The 23,353-nt window shown below is 41.2% G+C and overlaps 2 protein-coding genes across 2 annotated transcripts in view; one reads left to right on the forward strand and one right to left on the reverse strand.

Annotated features, from left to right (window-relative positions):
- Positions 1 to 16,952, reverse strand: part of kif1ca (kinesin family member 1C, a) — a 31,718-nt gene extending 14,766 nt beyond the window's left edge. The window contains exons 1-13 of the mRNA XM_062988944.1: positions 16,374 to 16,952; positions 8,698 to 8,830; positions 6,234 to 6,310; positions 5,283 to 5,462; positions 5,047 to 5,112; positions 3,746 to 3,924; positions 3,263 to 3,374; positions 2,435 to 2,512; positions 2,253 to 2,318; positions 1,381 to 1,459; positions 1,212 to 1,290; positions 907 to 1,055; positions 540 to 688 (exon numbers count right to left, since the gene is read on the reverse strand). Of these exons, the coding sequence (XP_062845014.1) occupies positions 540 to 688; positions 907 to 1,055; positions 1,212 to 1,290; positions 1,381 to 1,459; positions 2,253 to 2,318; positions 2,435 to 2,512; positions 3,263 to 3,374; positions 3,746 to 3,924; positions 5,047 to 5,112; positions 5,283 to 5,462; positions 6,234 to 6,310; positions 8,698 to 8,800 (1,317 nt within the window). The 5' untranslated portion in view covers positions 8,801 to 8,830; positions 16,374 to 16,952. The remainder of the gene's footprint in view (positions 1 to 539; positions 689 to 906; positions 1,056 to 1,211; positions 1,291 to 1,380; positions 1,460 to 2,252; positions 2,319 to 2,434; positions 2,513 to 3,262; positions 3,375 to 3,745; positions 3,925 to 5,046; positions 5,113 to 5,282; positions 5,463 to 6,233; positions 6,311 to 8,697; positions 8,831 to 16,373) is intronic.
- Positions 16,953 to 18,625: 1,673 nt separating this feature from the next.
- LOC134303559 (protein INCA1-like) lies at positions 18,626 to 22,834 on the forward strand. The gene is made up of 6 exons (XM_062988996.1): positions 18,626 to 18,916; positions 19,007 to 19,129; positions 19,371 to 19,443; positions 19,562 to 19,755; positions 21,439 to 21,616; positions 22,112 to 22,834. Exons 1-6 carry the CDS (start codon positions 18,825 to 18,827, stop codon positions 22,274 to 22,276), a joined length of 825 nt encoding a protein of 274 aa, XP_062845066.1. The 5' UTR covers positions 18,626 to 18,824; the 3' UTR covers positions 22,277 to 22,834.
- The last annotated feature ends 519 nt before the right edge of the window (positions 22,835 to 23,353 follow it).

Below are 23,353 nucleotides of genomic sequence, written 5' to 3' on the forward strand. Positions count from 1 at the left end.
TGGTTTCAACAAGACGGTGCCACATGCCATACAGCCCGAGAAACAATTCAATTACCGCATGAGTCATTTCCTGGTCGTGTAATTTCCCGTTTTGGTGATCAGAATTGGCCGCCCAGATCATGCGATTTAACGCCGTTGGACTTTTTTCTTTGGGGTTTTTTGAAGTCTAAGGTTTATGCCATCAAGCCCACGACCACCCACGCCTTGAAGGAGGAAATTGAGCGCTGTATCAACGAAATTCAGCCACATTTATGCAAAACGGTCATGGAAAATTTAACCCTATACTGTATACTTTATGAATCAATTAAAAATGTACAATTTTTAATTAAAAACCTGTGTTCTCTATCAAAATTACTTCTTGCGTGAATTTTGGGACACCCTTTAGTATGGGTGCATCGACTGTGCCTGTCCGAGTGCCTGGCCAGGTCGACAGCACCACCTGGGATATGAACTCGAGAGCTGCATGGTAGTGGTCTAGTGCATTTGACTGCTCATCATTCTAAAATAAATGTTTTACACGCTGGTGAAACTGGTTTTACCTTCAGTCTCTCGACAGCCTCCTCCTTGCTGATGGGTTTGACTGGGCCGTCAGGACTGTCGGCCTCCACCGATGCATCAGGGGTAATCTGCTCCACTCCCGGGAGGGCCGGCTGCTGGGGCAGACCTGGAACTCCAGCTACGGAGGACACTGAGACATATTTGTATTAGTTTTATCATTATCATTTAATTATTATACTGTAGTAATGACAATAGTTGTACCTGCAACATCAACATCATGTTAAGGATGCTAAACAGGTTTACATAATTAGACATAACCAGTTTGTATGTATCTGCCTCCAATATTAATTTAACAGAAAGTATGTTGATTTTCACATTCTATCCTAAATGTATCAGGATTATTTCTACCTGCTGCAGGAATGAGGTCACTGAGGCCTTGAGCAAGAAGCAGCTCTTTCAGCCGGGCCACTTCCTCTTTGAGTTCTCGGACCAAGCGAGCGTTGGGGTCTTCGTTAATAACAGCATTACAGCGGATCTGCTTCGCCCGGTCCGCATACCTAACATTCAGAACATTAGCAACAGCAATAACAATAATATAAGCAATATAATAGCAATACCAGTGATATAATCCATTCATTGTCTGTTTTACCAACAACACTTTAACAGTTTAAAAAGGTAACGAGTTCAGCGTGATGGTGTGTGTGTGTGTGTACCTGAGTGTGCTGAGTGTTTCCTCATAGTTGATGTCTGCCGGACTGAGTGCCGCAATCATGGCTGTACGCGAGTTCCCCCCTTTGACACACCAAATATTCAAATCTAATAAATTCCAATGCAAATCACATGCACTGCTGCATCTATTTACATTACCACACACACACTCACCCAGGTTCTCCCTCAGTAACCATGTGAGCACCGAGTCTCTGTATGGAATGAAGTCAGACTTTCTCTTCTTGGTGCTTTGCTGGTTCAAGTAAAGGACACGATCACGATTCGATTTCAATCAATCAGTTTAAATCAGTCGCATGGTGGCATTATTACAGATTTATATTCTAATCACAAAAAGCTGAAAGTCATAAATGAGATGCTGAACAGCAGCTTAAAGGAAAAATAATCCAGGTATTTTTACTCTACATTTTGTTTGAAATCACTCGAGAGCTCGAGATCTCAGCAGTGGTTGGCTAACGTGTTAGATCGCTTCACCACCCAAGTGCCTAATGTGTTTTTTGTATCATGTTCCAGTACAAAGGATTAAATAGTGTTGCTATAGAACATCGTATTGCATCTCTATTAATTTACATGCAGGTTTACTTAGCCCCTGAATAGACTGTTCCCTAAAGCAAGGTTTTAAACCTTCCTCTCAAGCGACCCACATTTTGTTTATGATTTTAACCCCAAACCCGGCAACACAACGATACATCAAAATGAAACACAAAACTAAATAGACTTAAATTAATAAAAATGGTGGCAATCTGGTCCCACGGTGGTTTACAAGATGTATAGTAAAGCCTCCACAAGGGGGCGGTCTATAGAAGTTTATTTTGTGTTAGAATAGTACTTAGACTATACAGGTTTATGTGCCTTATTTATGTAATTATATAATTATTATTTTTCTCTGCGACCCTTTTTTGGCTCACAACACAGGATCTACATCTGGACGTTGTTCACGATCAGCCTAGTGTTCCAACTTTACTGCGACGTTCAGACACATCGTCAGGTTATTAGAACTACCACGAGGAGGATGACGCATTTCTCACCATGTCTGCCAGCGCTGAGATGACCTTTCCTAGCGTGGTCAGAGACTTGTTGATATTTGCACCCTCCTGCAAATTAAGACAAAAGAAAGTGGGTTGAGCTGGAATGTAATACTTGTGACATACAGGAGCAAATCATACCGTTACATTACAAGTGAAGAGAAGTGATTAAGATCCGGTCTTACCTTTAACCTCATGCCTTTTGCACCGGATGAATCGGCTCTTTCACTTCCTGCCAGATCGACCAGACTGATCTTGCTCACCTGAAGATCAACACAAGCAAGATGATAAAAATCCACCCATCCATCCACAGTACACACTCTTGCCAAAAGACACTCGATAAACCGATGATTTAAATGAGAACGATGTGTTCACGGACCGTACACCCCAACACACGGTCATGAGCACAAGTCACGCTATTTAACACGCTTAAAAACTCTCTTCCTAATTTCTACTTTTTATGCGTATTTGCCACACGTCTACTTTTCAAATAGTCAAAAAATGATCCCAGGTGGCGCAGCGGGATAACCCGTTAGCACACCAGCGCTGAGATTCTGAGCTCCTGGGTGCTACCGGTTGGCTGGGTGCCCCCTAGCAGGCACAACTGGCCTCCAGTCTGCTGGGTGCCCCCTAGCAGACAAAATTGGCCTCCAGTCTGCTGGGTGGGAAAGACCAGACTAAGCCAGCAGCGGATTGGCTTTGCTAAACTGGGAGGAAAACGGCATTTTAAAAAAAACAAACAAGGATTTTATTTATTGAAGGAAGAATGACGTTCTGCTCTACCTGAACCTATGTGGAAAAGTAATTGCCCCCACAGCAAACAGTTCATGATCACTGCCAGACCTGCTGAACCTAAACATCATTTAAATAGAACCTGTCTGGCAGTGTGATGTGTACACTGTATGCACACACTGGATGGAACTGCACAGTTCAGCACAAACATCTATTCTCTCTCTACAACAACAATTCAGTATTTTCGATGAACGATAAGGACGTCCATGTAATCTACAGACCTTCTCAGTGTCGAGGTTGGTCATCTGGTCGTGGCGGCGCTGTGTGAACAGGATGGTGAAAACAGCGTGGGAGCGGCTGCTGGTCTCGTTCATGTTGGTCGCGGCCACCGTTCTGTAGAAAGGTTCATTGTGTTGGTTGCTTATATGTACATTAATACTACTGTATCATTTCAATGATCAACTAAGAAAAAGAATGTTACTTCAAGGTCAAAACAGTCCTCACAGTTTTCTGATAACATAAAAAAATAGCGTTTAAATTTGTAAGAAAGATGAGATTGCAGAGAACCACCTTTAAAATAAACACAAACTGGTTCCCTCTGTGTACACTGTGTAACGTGCAACACACATCAGTGGGGAGTGTGTGTGTTCAGGGGGGGGGGGTCACTCACACACACACATTCCTCTTACTTAAACAATGTGTGTGTGTGTGATGCCTGGATTTATTGCTACCTGTAATACGAATGTGTTTCGGAACACGACTACCTGGCCTTGTTGCCACAGTCCATCAGGTCAGCGATGTCGCTATAGTTAGTAACAGCCATCTTGGACAGATCTTCCACATACGGACCCATGATGGGGTGCTCTCTGACTCGCAGGGGGCCTTTACACTTGGGGTTCAGCAGATCCCTCACACGCTCACAGTAAATCTCCATATAGGACACCTTAACATAAAGAGCACAAAGGCCAACCGCTGAGCACTTATTTCGGTTCACGGGTCGAATCCATTGCTGCAAAATACTACTACACAAGCGGGAACTGTAGACACAGATTTAGAAATATCAAGTCTAATCCTGATAGTCTGTATCTAGTATTTACACATCAACAATTTAATCACATTTTCAATCAAGGACTTGCTGAAAAACTCTGTAAAATACTAAACTAATCTTTTTATTTGAGAATAGAACTAACACCATACACACACGGTCTGTGAGGATCAGTATTATGGCTAAACTTTTAACTGAATAAACGTTTGACACCATATGCCTGTTTTGCAGAACTAGACGACATAGCTCGGACATACGTATCTGACCGCTATGTTAAGGACGTCGGTGCCTACTTCGTATCGGCTTATACTCATAGGCATAGCCCAACTAAATCCACGGGAAAATGGATGATTTCACAGATATTTAAAGGAACGTGCCAGATTTTGTGAGTCATTAAATTACACTCATAAATTAAACGATAGAATAAATGAAGCTACGATACACAGCACAGCTACGTTAATAGTTGAACGTCCAGCGACGCTGCCAGGCTTCATGTTCTGTCCCAAACACGAAGATTCTCGTCCACAGAATCGATTGGGAGTCTTCCAAGCTGCTTCACACTAACTGAATTGCTGTAGGATTGCTAGGACGCCTCATAGTGCAGATTAACCAGTAAACGTGAAGCACTTGAACGCTGCACGAGACGTGAATTAAGCAGGGCCTTACTCATAGGTCACCCATAATCAGCTTCATATTTTGTCGCTAAGACCTGGAGTTCTCGAGTTTGAATACAGATTAAGAATCCGGACTGGGCGTGGTCCCTCGCTGATGCCGCACTTTACGGGGCGGCAGGGCGTGAATTTTTGTAAATGATAGCGGGGGGCCACAGTGGCAGGGGAAGTTACAATTGGAAACTGGATATGACTATATCGGAAGGAAAAAAAACGCACAATAATGATGGTAATGGTGCGATTTAATTCACATTTACTGCCTGGAGAGACACGAGCGACAGCTTTCAGTCAGCCATTTATAACAGAGGAGAGAAGAGAAGAGAAAGCACTCGTGCACACACACAATTACCTCCACAGAGAAGGACAAGTCGGGGTCGGTGTTCTCTGCAATGCGTTTGAACAAGTCTTCACAGAGCTGCAGGACACAGACACACACACACACACACATACACACACATACCAGACTGTCAGCTTAATGTCATCGAACTGCTCCACAAACACCCACTTTACAACAATTCACTGTCATTATTTGTGCATCTAAAATGATTACATTATTCTGTTGATACCCTCCTCTTTAGCCGGTACCTGGGGTATGATGCCCTGCTGGTCTGGTTCCTGTTTGCCCATCATCGTGTACGATTTTCCAGCTCCGGTTTGGCCGTAAGCGAAGATGCAAACGTTGTAGCCCTCGAAGGCATGAAGCAACATTTCTTCCCCGATGTCCAAATAAACCTTCCTCTGAGATGCGAAGGATGGGTCCTCTTCCTAACAGGGACAGTGAGGTAATATTAGCACAAAAAAGTCAAGAAAACTAAATTATTATTTATTTATTTAGATTTTACGTTCATGTTTTCCATTTTGGTTCCATACATGGCGGGACAGGTGATGACTTGAGGTTATCCACGATTCCTTACATTACAGTTCAATGTCGAACACTGCCGCGACCAATGTTGTGTCTACAATTCACCGAACTTACAAGTCGTTGTGCTGTGAAAGGAGAACATGCAAACTCCACACAGAAAGGACTCGGCTATCTCCACCTGAGAACTGAACCCAGCACCTTCTCCTTGTGAGGCGACAGTGCTACCCATCATGCCGCCCCCAAAAATAACAATACTTGAATATTCTGTTTGCAGTCGTAGCTCAGCGGTCAAAGTACTGGCCTTCTGATCGGAAGGTCACTGATTCGAGTCCTACTAATGCCAAGTTGGAACTGGTGGGCCCCTGAGAAAGCCCCTTGACAATAAATCACTTGCATAAGATCCCTTTCTTAAATCCTATTTATTTAAAGTTTCCTCCAGGCCACCCAAGAAGGATGGAGGGCCCTGCTGAGTCTGGTTCCTCTCAAGGTTTCTTCCTGTAATTTTCAGGGAGTTTTTCCTTGCCACAGTCGCCCTCGGCTTGCTCAACAGGGTTTTTTTGTATCCGTTGGTCCTGGATTTTGTAAAGTTGCTTGGAGACAATGTCTATTGTAAAAAGCGCTATATAAATAAAGTCGACCTGACTTGACTTTCCATTTGAGTCCCAATATCTTACCGTGCTGTGTGACCAGTAAGAGTAATCGAAAGTGAAACTCTTGGGTGCATCTTTGGGCTGTTTGGGATTGATGATGCCTGTAATAAAAAAATTAAAAGTCATAAATGTGTAACTTTTTATTTCTGCAAACAAACTACACTGCTATAAAATAAAATTAACTTTATGAGGATAACTCAGAGGTTAAAGCCCCACCATAGCCAAGTTGGGTCACTGTTGGGTTTTCTAACCAAAGCACTGAACCCTCAAATGCACTGTATTCCACACTTTAAATAAAAGCATCAGCTAAAAGTCCTAAGTGGATCATTAGATCGTTAACTGAAAATAACTATAGGAAATAAATTAAGTAATTAACATGTAATTTTATTATCCCAGTTGACCTAGTTATCCACACCGCTAAATCCATCAGCTCTAGACACTTGATCATGTTCTGATTTTTGTGTGTACACTGTAAAGCACTGAGCCACGTCGCCTCGTCTTTGCAAACACCCCAGCAGAGCTTTATTTCCTCTCCACAGAAAGCCATTTTACAGCCTATAGAGCAGAAAAGTGGGCCTCCTTCACTCAGTCACTGTCTGCCTTCCTCCATCTGATCCCAGATCAGCTTTAATGGCTCTCGTATAATAGCAAAGCGTCTGTGCTTAACTACAAAGCTGGTGTTGGATTGGTGGAGAGAGAGGAAGCGTTTAACGGAAACAAGCGATGAAAGAACGGAGGAATGAAATACAGCCGGGAAACAATGGGACGCCGGGACTTGGGCTCACACGCAGCTCTGTGTTTGTACTGGGGGGTTAGGGTTAGGGGGGGGGGGGGGGGTCAAACCAAACAGTCTGCCAACCCTGCAGATTCTTTAAATAGAGAGTGAAAGAGAGGGAGGGCATGAGAGAGAGAGGGGAGAAAGGGTGGGAAATAAAGGAAAAGGAAAAGAAGTGTATGAGAGCAGGGAGGGTACGGTAATGAACCACATCATGAAGAATGCTGGAAATGCTGGGTAAGAGGAGGAGTGTGTAACAGAATGTGTGCCAGTGCACCAGAGCAAGAGCTTAAAAACCATAGCAAAGCTTCAGTTTAATATCAAATCCGTAACAAACAGGGCGCAGCACTGGCACACCACCGTGGAGTGTTGAAACGTGCCAGTTCAAATCACAACAGTGCCGAACGTCCACACAGACACAATGGGTCGTGTCCGAGGGAGGGAAGGTCGGGAAGCGCGTCTCCCTGGTGCAGCTGTGACATGCGACCTCCTGAACTCTGGGCGCCTGCACGAGTGGGGCCACATGGAGCTTAGCGTGGCTGGCTGTAGTGTGGGAACCCAACACTGACAGGTGAGAAGAAGTTGCAGCAGATTTGACGTGTGGTGATCAGATCAATTCCACAACCAGGAATTGGAACTGACTAGACTGGGAGGAAATCCAGAACAAATACCTGTAACAAATCTATATCTACTATTGCACAAAGTCTAGATTGTTTGTTTGTTCATGTTTAACGCCGTATCGGCACATTTAGGCTATTTATACGGCCGAACATAGGTTGTATCTTAAGTGTATGTTATTTTAATCAAATTATAAACAATTTTTTAGATTTAAGTGTGACAAATTATTTAGTATTTTCCCTGGTGAGCTCTCAAGTAGGTTTGCACTAGTAAGAACCAAAAATATGATTTATATACTTGTTATATTCATATTTCATACAAGAAATGGTAGATTCTGATCTGGAGCTGATTTGATCCTCCTCTCAAAAGTTCAAATAGATTTCTCCTCCCTTCCTACACCTTCTGATATCATCAAAATTCACCTTAAAAGCAACCTGTGGTTCTTAATTTTATTTTTTATACCCGAGAGTTTGGGGTTAATAAAGTCCAGTACTTAATACTTAAAATAAACAACAAGAATTATTAGTTTTGATGTGAAATGTGGATGAAAAGAAGATAAAAAAACAAAAACGGGGGACTCAAAAGCAAAAATAAAGATAAAAATCACCCCAAAAACTGTGTTAGAAATAGCCTACTACATACTACTAGCACACTTGTGGGGCACCAAATGAGTATGCAGTATACAGTATACCCCGATACCCCAGAGCTATCCTCGTGGAGTACTGCCAGTTTCAACACGGCATTAAATAAAGTGGACGGACCATCATACGTTTGTCTGCCCCACGGTACGATTACTCGATCCTATAGTGCACACTAGTATGGGGAGCAGTGAGCAGCGTACAGTGTGTAGTAGGTGATTCTGAACACAGCCTTGGACTTGCTTAGTTGATCAGTGCACTTACATTTCAGTTGCTCCACATGCAGCTCGGTGGGGGAAAACAAGCAATAAGCAACATTAGCACAACTGCAAATCAGTGTGTGTGTGTGTTAAGTGTTCACAGTTATTTAGGTTTGAATCATGTTGACTGTAGATTCGTTTGGTTCGAGAGTGTGTGTGTGTGTGTGTGTGTGTGTGTGTGTGTGTGTAAAACTCACAGGTGGATTTGTCTTGCATCTGAATCACACACTTTGCTGCACGATTTGTCTCGCGGTTGTTAAAGGGCCGCACGCGAACCGCCACCTTCACCGAAGAGGCCATGGCAATCACCGGCCAATCAGCTCTCAGCACCTGAAGGAGCGGAAACAGGAGCGGCTTTGAAAATCCCAGTTTCACTCGGCACACAGGAGGACATGAATACCATCATCAAAAATCTAAATAAACACTCAGATGAGAAGAAACAGAGCTGGAAGATCCCTTAAGGATCATCACACGTTTCGGTCTCACCTACAGCGACAATTCTTACTAACACCGCCCGGCTTGATAAAATATGCTGATAGAAATGCATTCTGTTGGGATTCGAACCTTTAAATGTGGCGGTACACAGAGCTGGCGCTACACTGAGGGTGGGATGGGGTGCGTTTCAAATCAGCGCTCTTTCTCTGTAGAGTTAAGAAGCTCCACTCTCTACTTCTGCTAGAAATTAATTTTATTTGTATTTAACCCACAGAATCAATCCATCCCTAAACCTGTGTTGGTTATCAGGTAGACAAGAAAGTCTTGAGGCGCTGGTGTTGGGTTTAACTTCTCTCTTATTAGTTTTACACCCCACACAGATCTCACAGAGATTATTTACTGTACAATACACTCATATTTATAGGTGTGGACCTGTGTGTGTGTGTGTGTGTGTGTGAGCAAAACCGGTGTTTCCTTTAACAGGATGAGCCGTATGAAAGGCAGCCAAATCACACGTCAGAGGACTGAACAAACCAGACGTTATAAGAAACACACACAATCCCTATCCCAAAGTAACAAGAACCATAGCAAGCCATAATGACTGGGCACCAGAGTGGCACAGTGGTCTATTAGACTCGCCCACCACCACTGCCGAGACCCAGGTACACCCTAATACTGAGTATCAGTGGCGTCTCCAGCCCGTTTAGGTATCACCGCACTGCGGCTGCAACTGCGCTGTTTGTTACGGCTCTATGTAGGAATCTAACACCGGCTAGTGACAAAAAGAGCCTAACGGATTCCCACGTGCCGGAGGGTTCGTGTGTTATACGGCAGTCCTTCTTGCTCAGCATAAAGGTTGTGCATAAGGCAGAGGTTGAGAATGTGGACACAATTTTACACACACACACACAAACAATGTATTTTATTCCTAATCATCTAATGATCAAAAGTATTTAAGTAAAAAAACAGGAATTTTAGAATTTCTGAGTAATCAAAACATCTGAAAAGCACATGGGGTGAAACGGTGTTGGTTGTGCCGTCGACTCGCAGCAGGAAGGGCCTGGATTCGTGATATGATAGCAAAAACAATATTCAGCGTTCTTGTTTTGCAGCGGGCCGTTTTAGAGCTACATTATTATTTAGTATTTTGTTGTGTGTTTTGATTTGGTTGGTTATTTTTGGATGTGGAAGCACTTCAACTTTTCCCCAAATTAAATCATGTTAATTGCTTCTATGTTTTACTTTCCTTCGTCACCTTTATTTCCGGAAAGTGGACGAAACCTCTACGTTCTAAAGCAAAACTCTTCATCAGAACGTCTTGGGTGGCGTGTGCGTAGGAATCTGATAACATTCCACCACCGGGAACCTGGGTTCAAATCTCAGTGGTGTCATCTGTCTGATATGACAGGGAGCGAAAGTAAGACAGTAATTCCTGCTGGCACTAGTTAGGAAGGAATACAGGGAGTATAACGTCCTCCTCTAGATGTGCTCTGTAGAAATATTCCACTGTGACAGGAAGGGCATGTACTAGCCCGTAGCCCCTTGTCACAAGAGGTTGTGAGAGCAGCAGTTTGGTGGCAATTTACTAAACTAAGAGGGAAAGAAAACGTCTTGGCTGATTGAGTAAATCTGGAGTGTTTATTTGGTTTCTCGCCAACACGTGTCAGTGTATTTTAGGCTTAATGAAACTGGTATGAGAGAACTGGGTGGGCTAGTCAGGAATGCATCTTAAAAAAAGTATGGAATAGTGAGTGTGTGTGTGTGTGTATGAGGGAACTCAGGGTATTAAATATCTGCCATAAACTTAGCCCACAAACCATAAGGAATTGAACCCACTGGTGCCAGCCGGGCAACATCCACCAAAACAAACACAAGAAAGAAACAAGCACGCAAGGATTGAAATACACAAACACACACACACACACACACCCTGCATAACACACATAGCTGGCATTACAAACATTTTGAAGCCAATTTCAAAACACATGCAGGCTTACGCAATTACAGCAGGTGACTCAGATTCAGTCACATCATTCCTTCGTCTGTTCCTCTGTTTATATCTCTCTATCAAAAGCACATTCTGTCTCGGCCTCTCGCTCTCCGTGTGTCTCCATGCTAACCCGCTCGCTAAATTACTAAACTCCGTCTTTATAGCCTTTTAAAAGTCCTGCCGAACCAAAATGAACACACAAAGTTCCCCTTTAACCCAAATGCAAGCGATTAACAAACACACGTGCTGTCTGATCCCTGGTTTTTTATGTTTACTAGTGAAGCTATGAGGATAACAAAGTTATGCAGTCACTTTATCCAAAGCAACATGTTTAAGGGTCCAACTGTGGCTGCCTGGCAGAACCCGAGATTTGAACTAGCAACCTTAACCTTAACCACTAAGCCATAACTGTCCTGATCATTTTGTTGGCACCTTGTGGGCACTACTAATCTTATTTTCTACATAAAAGCAGCACCCACAAAGAGCTTTTCATAAACAGGTTATAATCTCTAAAACTAAGTTGGCAGGGAAAACTATACACAAATTTTTCTATTCAGGTCACAGAAAAATAAACAAGATTTTTAATATTAATGCTTCAGATCAGATTTTATTATAAAGGCATTACCAGTGGTCGCAAAGATTTAATGCCACAAGAAGCAATCATACCAAACTCCGAACAGACCCCCCATTTAAAACAACATAAACCCCCACACCCTTAAAGCTTGTGGACAGGTAAACTAGCACAGCTGAAATACTAAGCGCTGGCTGTAAATCAAAACAAAATTGTCATGTTCAGTTAGTGAGTGTGTGAGAGGAGATCAAAATCAAATCCAACAAGAATGTCCAGAATTTAACGCACCTGTAGAACATTCAACCTGACGTGTGAAGACCAGATAACAGAAAAAACTGAGAAAGAAACGACAGTCTCAGTAAAGCAGTAAAGGAGAAGGATCTGGTATAAAGAGGCTTCAATTACCACCTCAAATGTAATTTAATACCATTATAGACGTTTCAATAATATGGGACAAACACTACATGCCAAAAAGGGTGTGGACACCTGACTTTGACCTTACTGGACATCCAGTTCTGAAACTTCCGAACCTTCTTTGTGACTAGAACGACCTTCATGTATCTGTGAAGGCTTTCCACACAAGTCAAGTCAAATTTATTAGTATAGCGCTTTCTAAAATAGTCATTATCTCAAAACAACATTACAAAATCCAGAACCAAAACCCCCTAATGAGCACCCGAGGGTGACAGAAGTGGGGTAAACTCCCTTAAAATTACAAGGAAGAAACCCTGAGAGGTACCAGACTTAGCAGGAATCTCCATCCTGCGTGGGCGGCCTGGAGGATAACGATGAATTAGAATTAGATTAAACAAACCATACATAAAAATAAAATTATTTCTAACCAAAGTTAGAAAAGCATATAGAATTTGAGTCCAGCTTTTAGTCCAGTCTGTAGTAGAGCAAAGTCTAATAGTGAGTTCAGGACATTGTGAGTGCAGGAAGGGACCTTCCACAACCCACTGCCACACAGCTGAAAGCTTGTGGGTGTGGCTGAAGACGCTCGGAGTCAATAATTAAAACAGGTGTTCACATACTTTTGGACCTATGCTAAAAATTGTCAGTTGTGTATTTTATTCAACAGTAAGAAACATAACAATCGTCTTCAGAAGAGCAACTTCAGAACAGGAAACAAAGTTCATGTTTATAAAATAATGCACATTTTAGGAAACATGCAGGAAGGAAAACATCTGTGGAAACAGCTGGGGATGAAAACTTAACCAGCAGTTTTTTGCACATCATATTCAACCTCTTTAACTATAAATCATAGTCTGCACTGAGCTTTGGGAGTCAATAGCAGAGACCTAATCACATTTTTCCAGCCACAGTTTTTTGGCTCTTTTCTTTATATAGAGGCACAAAACCTCATTCCTTACATTCCTAACATTATTCCTTTAATTGTACAGCATCTAACACAACATCAAGTGCAGTAATCATCAAGTTTATCATGTGGTGTAATCGAAACTTTGAATCTCAAATAAGGCTGTTTAATGTGAGAGGTTTTCCCTCAAATTATTAAAGGAATTGGAGCTGCCTCTCAAAAATCAATCAGACTAAACAGATTTGGGAGTAAGTCTAAGATTTGAGCTTTATTGTCCCTTATTTAGAACAGCATTTATGAGGACAGGCACTGATTCAAGACAAGAAGGCCTGGATCACTATCAACAATCGATGACTACAAACAACAATATAAAACTGTATATGGCAAAGTCAACATCTCATCACATGACTGCACCTCATCTATAGAATTACTGGAAACTGAAAGAGAAGGAAAATAAGTTTTCCTGCTACAGACTGCACACCAACAGCAAATAAGAAAAAGAAATAGGGGAAAGAGAGAGATTCTGGTATTTTGCTGTGAGCCTCAGGAATGTCTGTGTGACACCGCTTTTGTAATCCTCCTGTCTGCCCTGTAATCATGCACCACAGACTGCGAGTTCAGTTCTCACATTCAGAGCTTAAGAGTTTTTCACCAAACTCCAACTCGCCCGAAGGAAATGAAGATTCCACACAAAACACAGACGTTAACACACCTGAGAGGCACGACCGTACAGACAAAAGAGGAGGAACCGGAGATGTGTGAGGCGCAAAGAGAAGAATCGCAGAGAGAAGACAAGGCAAGGGCATGTGGAACAAAAGACAAAAACAAAAAGCTATTTCAAGATTTAAAATAAACTCGAGTGTTGTGGATTTAGAAAGAGATGACAGGAGAGACAGTGACACAAGTAAGAAAAGAATGAAAATTAGGGTAATACAGGATAAGTGAATACAGAAGAGAGAGAAAAAAGGTCAATATTTAAAGAGCACTGGGAGGTAAACATAAAAACTGAGACATGAGGTGCATACAGGAAAAAAGAGACAAAGAACATTCATTTAGTAATTAATCTTTAATAACCACTTAATTCTGATCACAATAGGTCTGGAATAATGAAGACACTAGATGCAAGACAAGAATATAACCTGGACCAGGCATCAATCTAAGAAAGGGTGCCACACCTAATTAATAATTAAGGAAATCTAATCCACTTTCTTTATGTTTTTGGAAGGTGACCATGGCAATAAGAAAAGGTTTAAACCCAGGGCCCTGGTGCTGTGCAGCACCCACACTACATGCTGCACCACGGTTCTACGTAAGAGACAAAGAAGTGATGAAAAAATATAGAAAAGCAGGAAATGATTCAGGAGCCTGGATTCATAAAGTGACAGCAGCAAGCAACACAAACAGTAAGGATCAGGGACAACCAAGAGAAAGCTGAAAAAAGCTGAGAAGAGAAGCTGAAAAAGAGAAGTAAGATGATTAAGGGAAGAAGACGAGGCAAAACAAAAAAGGAAGAAACTAAATAAAGACAAGAAGGGACATCTTATGTGAAAGACAAAAAAGTAGGAATAATTGCGTACATCAGTAAGAAGAGTCAAGGTCAGTTAAGAAAAGAGATAAGATGAAAGCCTAGAAGAAAACAGGAGGGAATCAGACTAATAAAATAAAGAAAGACTGGAGTGAATATTAGCGAATATTAGTATTCACAGTGTATATACAGGGGTTGGACAAAATAACTGAAACACCTGTCATTTTAGTGTGGGAGGTTTCATGGCTAAATTGGACCAGTCTGGTGGCCAATCTTCATTAATTGCACATTGCACCAGTAAGAGCAGAGTGTGAAGGTTCAATTAGCAGGGTAAGAGCACAGTTTTGCTCAAAATATTGCAATGCACACAACACACAACCCCAGCATGGGGGGGGATCAGTGATGGTTTGGGCTGCCATATCATGGCATTCCCTTGGCCCAATACTTGTGCTAGATGGGCGCGTCACTGCCAAGGACTACCGAACCATTCTGGAGGACCATGTGCATCCAATGGCGGTGCCGTGTATCAGGATGACAATGCACCAATACACACAGCAAGACTGGTGAAAGATTGGTTTGATGAACATGAAAGTGAAGTTGAACATCTCCCATGGCCTGCACAGTCACCAGATCTAAATATTATTGAGCCACTTTGGGGTGTTTTGGAGAAGCGAGTCAGGAAACGTTTTCCTCCACCAGCATCACGTAGTGACCTGGCCACTATCCTGCAAGAAGAATGGCTTAAAATCCCTCTGACCACTGTGCAGGACTTGTATATGTCATTTCCAAGACGAATTGACGCTGTATTGGCCGCAAAAGGAGGCCCTACACCATACTAATAAATTATTGTGGTCTAAAACCAGGTGTTTCAGTTATTTTGTCCAACCCCTGTAGATACTGAAGAAGAAACGAGAATAGATAATTAAAGACAAAATATACATTCAGAGTAATAACAGACATGTAATAAGATGAGAAGAGAGTAAACAGGAAGAGATGTCAACATATGGCTAAAGTAACAGAGAAAATGATCAAAACATTCAAGAATTAGGATAAAAGGGAGAAGAGAAAGAATGATTTAGAAAGAATAAAAGCAGAGGAAATGTGAGAAAAGGAACAGGGAAACAGAAAAGTAGAGAAACAGAAAAGAACACTGAAGGGAAAAGTTTATGAGCAAACGGAAAAACATTCTAGGTGGAGAAAATGGCATGAAAGCAATAAAAAAAATAAAAAAAATAAAAATCAAACGACACACACACACACACACACACACACACACACACACACACACACACACACACACACAGTGTTAACTGATAAGGAATGTTTGCAGATACCGAAATCTATTTCACATGAGGAATGCGGATGTGATGAAACTGCTTGTGTCAATATTTCAGTTCAGTCTTTATCAGACTTTATCTGATTTAAAAGGTTTGTGAAATAAACACGCTACATCATGAATCTGGCATGAAGCTGAGACTGCAGCACATCAATCAAATATAAAAACAATATTTTTCACAATTGACCTCACAAGGTACCAGCTGACATGACATGTGATCAGTTGTTATGATACAGCATCGACACTAATAGAAATTGGTTGGGTCTTATGATGTCAAAACTTACCCCTAACAGTCAGTCATTGATTAACAATCGTGTTAGTGTTTCAGACATAAAACTGCATTAGAAATTGCTGAATAAAATGCTCCATACTAAGGGTTAATCATGCCAAAAACAAAACAATAAAAATATTCCACAGCTTGTCATTGAGGCATGTAGAAAAGCACAATTCTATACATAAATTATGTCTTAAAGTTGCATTTACCAACTTGAGTAATGGTATTAATAATATTTATAAGTCATTTATATACTGGCAGGGATTACAAAAACACTGCAGATTATCCACACATTCTCCAGCAAATAAAAAAGCGTTTCACTCCTTACATATTAATAATAAAACACGATTTGCAAAGTAAAACCAGTACATTTAGTCCATACTGCGTTCACTTCTACATGTGCATGAGGGAAATCACTACTCACCACTTGCAAAAACGATCCAATCCAAAGTCCAGGCAGAAAAATGTGATATAGAGAAAAATCTCAATCAAATACAGGTGTTTATTTCTCTGGGTGTCTGGACTAGCCGCACCTGTTTAGCATGCTAACGCTAACGAACATCCAGCGCTGTTAAATCCCAACCGGGGGCAGAAAAGTTAGTCCGAAAAGTTTTCCTTCTGGACCTTAACACTCAGCAAATGGCCCGAATTTGTCATAAAGCGACACGTTAATCGCCTAAAGCGTCAATTTCACGAACATATTTGAAACTTTTACCTCAGAAATAAACTTGTTAGCCACTTTGCTAACCAAAAACACGTCAGACGAAGCCGGACGGTCCTGAATCCGTCACACAGCAGAAAACCGAGGGGGGAGAGAAAAACCCAACCGTCTGACCTGATAAACACATTTAACTGAGCGGAAAAGCCGAATTAACTTTATTTAATTTCATCACGGTTTCAATTACGGGGTCGAGAGAGAAAAAAGAATAAAATTAAGGGTAGAAGCGGCTGATGGAGGAGAAAGTGACCGGTAAGTTCGGTCCTCGCGTGCGGCCCAGCAGATCCTCCTGTCTCGCGCGATCACAGAGCAGCGCGCGGCTGGACAGCTCAGGGTTGCCAGATTGAAGAAAACAAACAACTAACCCCACCTCACAGTTCTCATTCAATTATTTATCTTTATTTATCTACTAATCGCTTTGTCTTGACCAGGGTCGCGGTGTGCTCTGTGCTACACAAAGCCTCTAGGCGCAAGGCAAGAATACTCCCTCAACAAGACACCCTTAAAAGTGGGGATTACATACACATACATTCACTCACTCACCCGTCCACTCAGTCTTTCACACCCCAGAACTATTCCGAGCATTCAGTCCATCTTCTGTGAGGAAACCGGAGTGTCCCAATGCAACCCAAGCTGACACAGAAAAGATATGTCAATATTCTCACTTACACCTAGTTCTTAGTCTGTTGAGGAGAAAACTGAAGTACCTAAAGAAAACCTAAGCAGACAGCAGAGAACATACCAAACTTCTTCATACTTTCTTAGGGCTAGGGATAGTTTAAGGCAGCTAGGAGTATGTAAGGACACAATAATTTCGAGCATGGACACCAACCTTCTGGAAGGGTATCAAGTACCCAAATGAAAGCTAGGCAGACATAGAGAGAACATGCCAAACTCCTCCTTATTCACTCACACCTGGTTACTAATATTTACAGAAAAGTAGATGACCAGAATATAAAAATAAAATTACAATTTGCAGGTGGAAATTTTCCATTTGCCTAATACTTTTTTTCCATTTCCTTTTATTTTCATGTTTTTACTACTTTATCCTGGTCAGGGTTGCAGTGTGTCCGGTTTCCCTGGACTCAATGGACGCAATGCCAGTAACACACACCCAGGACGGGATGCCAGTCTATCGCTGGGCCTCGGCCACTTTCCCTCCCCTCAGACATAGCTAACGTAGGGGTCTAAATGTAGATGCTTGACCAGGCTGATAGCACCACTGGGGATTTGAACTCTGGATCCCAGTGGTAGTGGGCTAGGATATTTACTGCTGCACCACACAAGCACCAGTAATAATAACAATAACAACAGCAATAATAATGATCATTATAATAATAAAGTGCAGTCATGTGCAGTGCATACATATGTAGATGGTGCATACCATGCCTAACCAATTCAATAAACTGGTACTAGTTTTTAAATTTCTTTGGGATCAATAAAGTATCTATCTCTATTTATCTATCTAGTTAGAGCTAGTGAGAGGTTGAACAGTCTGGTCTATGCTGGTAAAGTGCAGCACTATCAGTCTATTACTGCCAATATTTAGGTTTGTTCCTTGTACAAAACTTTTGAATAACACTATAGATGTATTGGCCGATCAGTTGGTATCACCCAGCATTAGTGCCTGTCCTCTCCAGAGGCTAAACAGAGGTGAATCCCTGCAGTAATAGGCCAAGATCTACTGGAAAGCTTTTCAGAAGATTGGAGGTTGGTGTTGCAGCATGGATGCATTGAATCCTTATGAATGCCAATGTGTTTGGATGCAATGCAATCTGTCCACATAATTTTGATCATGTTATATGCTATTAAACATTAAAGACTAACATAGAAAACAGTATAATATGTTAACGTATTGTAAACGCTGAACCTTAGTGCGCATGCGTGTTAGACTAACTGACAGAAGCGCTCGAGCCCAAGTCAGAACTAAAAGTCAGTTCGCTAGCTAATTAGCACTCGTTAATTTATAATAATATACTATAATAGTTAGAAGTAGAAATACAAGTGTTTAGATATTCCTTGTTAACCTTATTTAAATGAAGTAATACTTGAGAAAAAGCGATACAATATAAAATATATAGAAGTCATCAAAAGTCGTCAGGTAAACAGGCTAAGCTAACGGTTAACGGTAAGGTGATATTACCTGAGCCCGGATCAATGTGGCACCAGTGGAGCACTAACGGGTTTCAGCTGCACCAAACCGAACCAGCTGAACCGGAGCAAAGCGACCAGTTTCTTAGTTTTGCAAAGTATAATCTCACTTTTAAACTAATTCTGAATAAATTGTTAATAAATGAACGTACTGAGGTAAATTGCTGTTCTTGTGCTGCCCCCTGCAGGAGATCCCGGGAGGTGCACCGGCAGTATGAGACGGGGGTGTGTGTCCCCTCCAGGATCCTCCATCACTCACCCCTCACTCAGTATAATGATGCTTTTTGGGAGAAAATAGTCCAACATCCAAGGTTATACAATTAAAAATGTATAGCAAGGCCCTTAACCCTTGAGCAAGGCCCTTAACCCTCTTAGCTCCAGGGACGCTGTACGATGGCTGACCCTGCGCTCTGATCCCAGAATTTCATTGTACTTTACATCTGTATATGTATATATGACAAATAAAGGCGTTATAACTAATAACTACTAAGAGTTTGACTAATAAATGTCTTGATCAGTCTCAACAAACAGTGTCTGTCATTCTCTTGGTAGTGAGGAATCTCCAGGGATCGAACCCTCCTTTAGCAGTCCAGTAAACACATTCCCCAGGGAACCGCCTGAACTGGTCAGGATGCCTCTTCCTTTTAGATTGTTTAAAATAACTGATGTAATAAATAGGGTTTAGCTGAATGTGTAGGTCAGAATCTAATCAGAGCAGGTGTGTGTTGTGTTCACCTGGCCAGGTGTGTGATTATACAGTGGTGAGGGGAACGAAAAGATCAAACCTCTGTCTGGAAAATCTGCCCACTCCATCACAGCTGATGAGCAGGAAGAGGAAGGGAGGACGGAGACTGAAGGGAGACGCAGCAGAGAGACAAGTGACTGCAGTTACTCAGCATATAGGAGAACTGAGGAGAAAACAGAGCATCATAGACCAGTAAGAAACAAGAGAAACAGGTGGTTGTCCATCCCACCTTCCGCAGACATAACCAATCATGTCTGTGCAGACCCACTGCACACCTATGAGATCTAGGGTTCGAATAGGTCACTAGTGTGCTACGGTTTACCACGGCACCTCCCAAATGCCATTCTTATAGACTCAATGTTATTCTCTTATTTCCATATATAGACCCAATAACATGCCTAAATTTCTGTACATGGACTCAATGACACTTTTATTTCCATATATGGGCTTAACGACATGCTTTTATTTCCATATATGGACTCAATGCCATGCTTTTATTTTCATGTATGAACTTAACAACATGCTTTTATTTCCATATATGGACTTAATGACATGCCTTGATTTCCTTATATGGACTTAATGACACTTTTATTTCCATATATGTACTCAATTAAACTTTCAATTCCATATATAATAATAATACATTTTATTTATAACGCACTTTACATTTGAAAACAAATCTCAAAGTGCTAAAACATTAAAATCAGTTATAAATACCACTCAACTATGCAACATTTAACAAATAATTAACATACATACAAAACAACATACATACGCACCAACATATAAACATGTAAATCAAATAAAACCACAAATGGATTCAAATGCCAAAAAAACAAACAAATTACTTTTCAAATTTAACTTAAATGCATCTATTGTGTGGGACTCCTTTATGAAAAGTGGAAGACTGTCACCCTTGAACCTCATTTTGAGAGCGTGGAATAGGTAAGCTGGTTGGAAGATCGTGGAGCTTGTGGAGTGGAGTGAACACAGAGAAGGTCTGCGATATAGCTCGGAGCCAAGCCGTGTAAAGCTTCCAGACATGCAAATGCTGCGGCGGGATCCCGATAGATGTACATGGACACAATGACTTGTTTTTTTTTTTTCATATATGGACTCAATGACATGCTTTTATTTCTATATACAGACTTAACAACATGCTTTTATTTCCATATACAGACTTAACAACATGCTTTTATTTCCATATATGGACTTAACAACATGCTTTTATTTCCATATACGGGCTTAACGACATGCTTTTATTTCCATATATGGACTTAACAACATGCTTTTATTTCCATATATGGACTTAGCGACATGCTTTTATTTCCATATATGGGCTTAACGACATGCTTTTATTTCCATATATGGACTTAACGACATGCTTTTATTCCCATATATGGACTTAACGACATGCTTTTATTTCCATATATGGACTTAGCGACATGCTTTCATTTCTATATATGGACTTAACAACATGCTTTTATTTCCATATATGGACTTAACAACATGCTTTTATTTCCATATATGGACTTAGCGACATGCTTTTATTTCTATATATGGACTTAACAACATGCTTTTATTTCCATATATGGGCTTAACGACATGCTTTTATTTCCATATATGGACTTAACGACATGCTGTTATTCCCATATATGGACTCAATGGCACGTTTATTCCCATATATGGACTCAATGACACTTTTATTTCCATATATGGACTCTGTAAACATATATAAACCCAATGATGCAACCCTTGAGGTTTCTGATATGCAGACAGACCCTAATGCATAATTTAGGAATAAATTAAGGTGGGGAGAAGTGTAAAGTTCAGTGATGATGATGATGGTGGTAATGTTGATGTTTATATTACCAGAATGAAGAAGGAGAAGTGGTGGGGCTCCACGTTCAGCTTCTCACCAGAGACCAGCTGCTATCCTGTAGCTGAGGAGCTAACTGACACTGAGGACCTAAATCCCCCAGGCACCCCGCTGAGTCCTCGCTATGCTGCCCCGAGTCCAGCGCACCTAAATATTGGCACCTTGGTACCAAAGGTACTGCGTTTTCCTACATTCGTGTTACAGAGAGTGATTAGACCTAATGGAGCTGGTAGAGAGACGCAGTTAAACCTAGAAAGTCTCATTCTCAGCACTGTAATGTGTGTGTTATACTGGTATGAGTGTAGCAGGTGCAGCAGTGTTGGGATTTTAAACACCTCAATGTCAATTCTAAGGAGAACAGCGCTCCCATCAGAAATATAAAACCAACAGGGTATGTGTTCCTGATGAAAAGGCCAGTACATTTAAACAGGATTTAAAGAGCCCAACAACACTGCTGCACCTGCAACACGCACTACCATGTTATCACTGTGTTATTGGCATTGTATTGCTGATAACGGTCCACCACCCAAATAATAAGGGGTCACAAAGAGTACAGAGCAACAAATAGACTACAGTCAGTACTTGTATACCCACAAAGTTCATCTATATGGGCCAACATCGGTTCCATAAATAAAACCCTAAAAAAAACACACGTTCTTGATCATGCAGGCGTTTGGAGACTTCAGATCTCTGCTGGATCTCGCTCCTGGTGGAAACCCAATGATGTCGTTTGTAGTGACAGGGACAGCAGACAGAGGAGTGCAGAGAGACTGGGACCTGGACCGGCTGTCTCACACCGAATTCTGGGGCTTCAGGTCTATCAATGAGGAGTAGGAATGTGAAATCATTATTTTATGCATATTCATGATTTTTTTCTTGAATTAATATGAATTAAATGTGTATTTTTTCAGCTTTAGCATTGTTTATAATTGTTAATTGTTAATTATTATTGTCTGTTTATATTCCTAAGATGTTTTATGAGAATTTAAAAATCATTGATGTTGCTGTTTGTAGGTTTAAGGCTGATTTTAATGCTGGGTTTTGTATAATGACCAGTTATCTTAATATTAAATAAAAATAATACTAAAAGTAAATGGACTTTTTTACATGGTGAACATACTGTAGGTGGGTGTTTTGTATCCTGGTCAGGGTCGCGACGGGTCCAGTTCTACCAGCAAATACTGGCTGCAAGGAGGGAATACCCTGGACAGGGCGCTAATCCATCGCATGGCTTTAGTCACCTCTCAGACATAGCCAGTCATGTCTGTGTAGATGTCTCGTCGGCCGATAGCACTGCTAAGATACAAACCCAGGTCTCAGCTGTGGTGGGCGAGTGTAATAGAGCGCTGCGCCACCTGAGCGCCCACTTTTATTCCCCTTGAATGATTAAATAAAAACGGTTTTGTTCTGAAACCAACTGATCAATTAATTTAATATCTTCCTTCTCGTTACCTGATCAAGTTTTTTTAATATACTGATTTTTCTTTTTGCGATTTTACTCTCTCCCGTCCCATTTTTGTTTTCTAGTTCTGTATTAATTCGCGTGCAAAGGCCACAGACTGGCTTTCAGTTGCTGTTCTTTGTTCTTTTAACATTTCTTAATTTGTGACGGTACTTTTAGGACCTTGGTGAGGAACTGAGGTGATTTCTTACTTCTGGTTGCTGTTTTTATTTTTACTGTGGATTTTTCTAAGGAAAAAAACACGACTTTCACATTGTTTCATGCATAAGAGTAAATTTAACAGTTCCCTTTTTTGTAGTCATAATTTCCTCTGCATGTGAAGTTGATTTTAGTATGACCTGACACGAATGGTGAAGTAAAAACAGCAGTTTAAACCAAACAACGTGCTAAATAATAATCATTAATGCATAGACTTATGACTAAGGTTGCCAGATTGTATCTTATATAGC

The sequence above is a fragment of the Trichomycterus rosablanca genome, chromosome 26 (assembly GCF_030014385.1).
Source record: "Trichomycterus rosablanca isolate fTriRos1 chromosome 26, fTriRos1.hap1, whole genome shotgun sequence".
Taxonomy (NCBI): Eukaryota; Metazoa; Chordata; class Actinopteri; order Siluriformes; family Trichomycteridae; genus Trichomycterus; species Trichomycterus rosablanca.

What these genes read in the sequence shown, in the direction of transcription:
- LOC134303559 (XM_062988996.1), top strand. Translation starts at nt 18,825, where the DNA reads ATGTGGCACCAGTGGAGCACTAACGGGTTTCAGCTGCACCAAACCGAA. An exon ending in AAAATAGTCCAACATCCAAG is followed by an intron (nt 19,130 to 19,370) that starts GTTATACAATTA and finishes TTCTCTTGGTAG; the next exon opens with TGAGGAATCTCCAGGGATCG. An exon ending in TTGGCACCTTGGTACCAAAG is followed by an intron (nt 21,617 to 22,111) that starts GTACTGCGTTTT and finishes TTGATCATGCAG; the next exon opens with GCGTTTGGAGACTTCAGATC.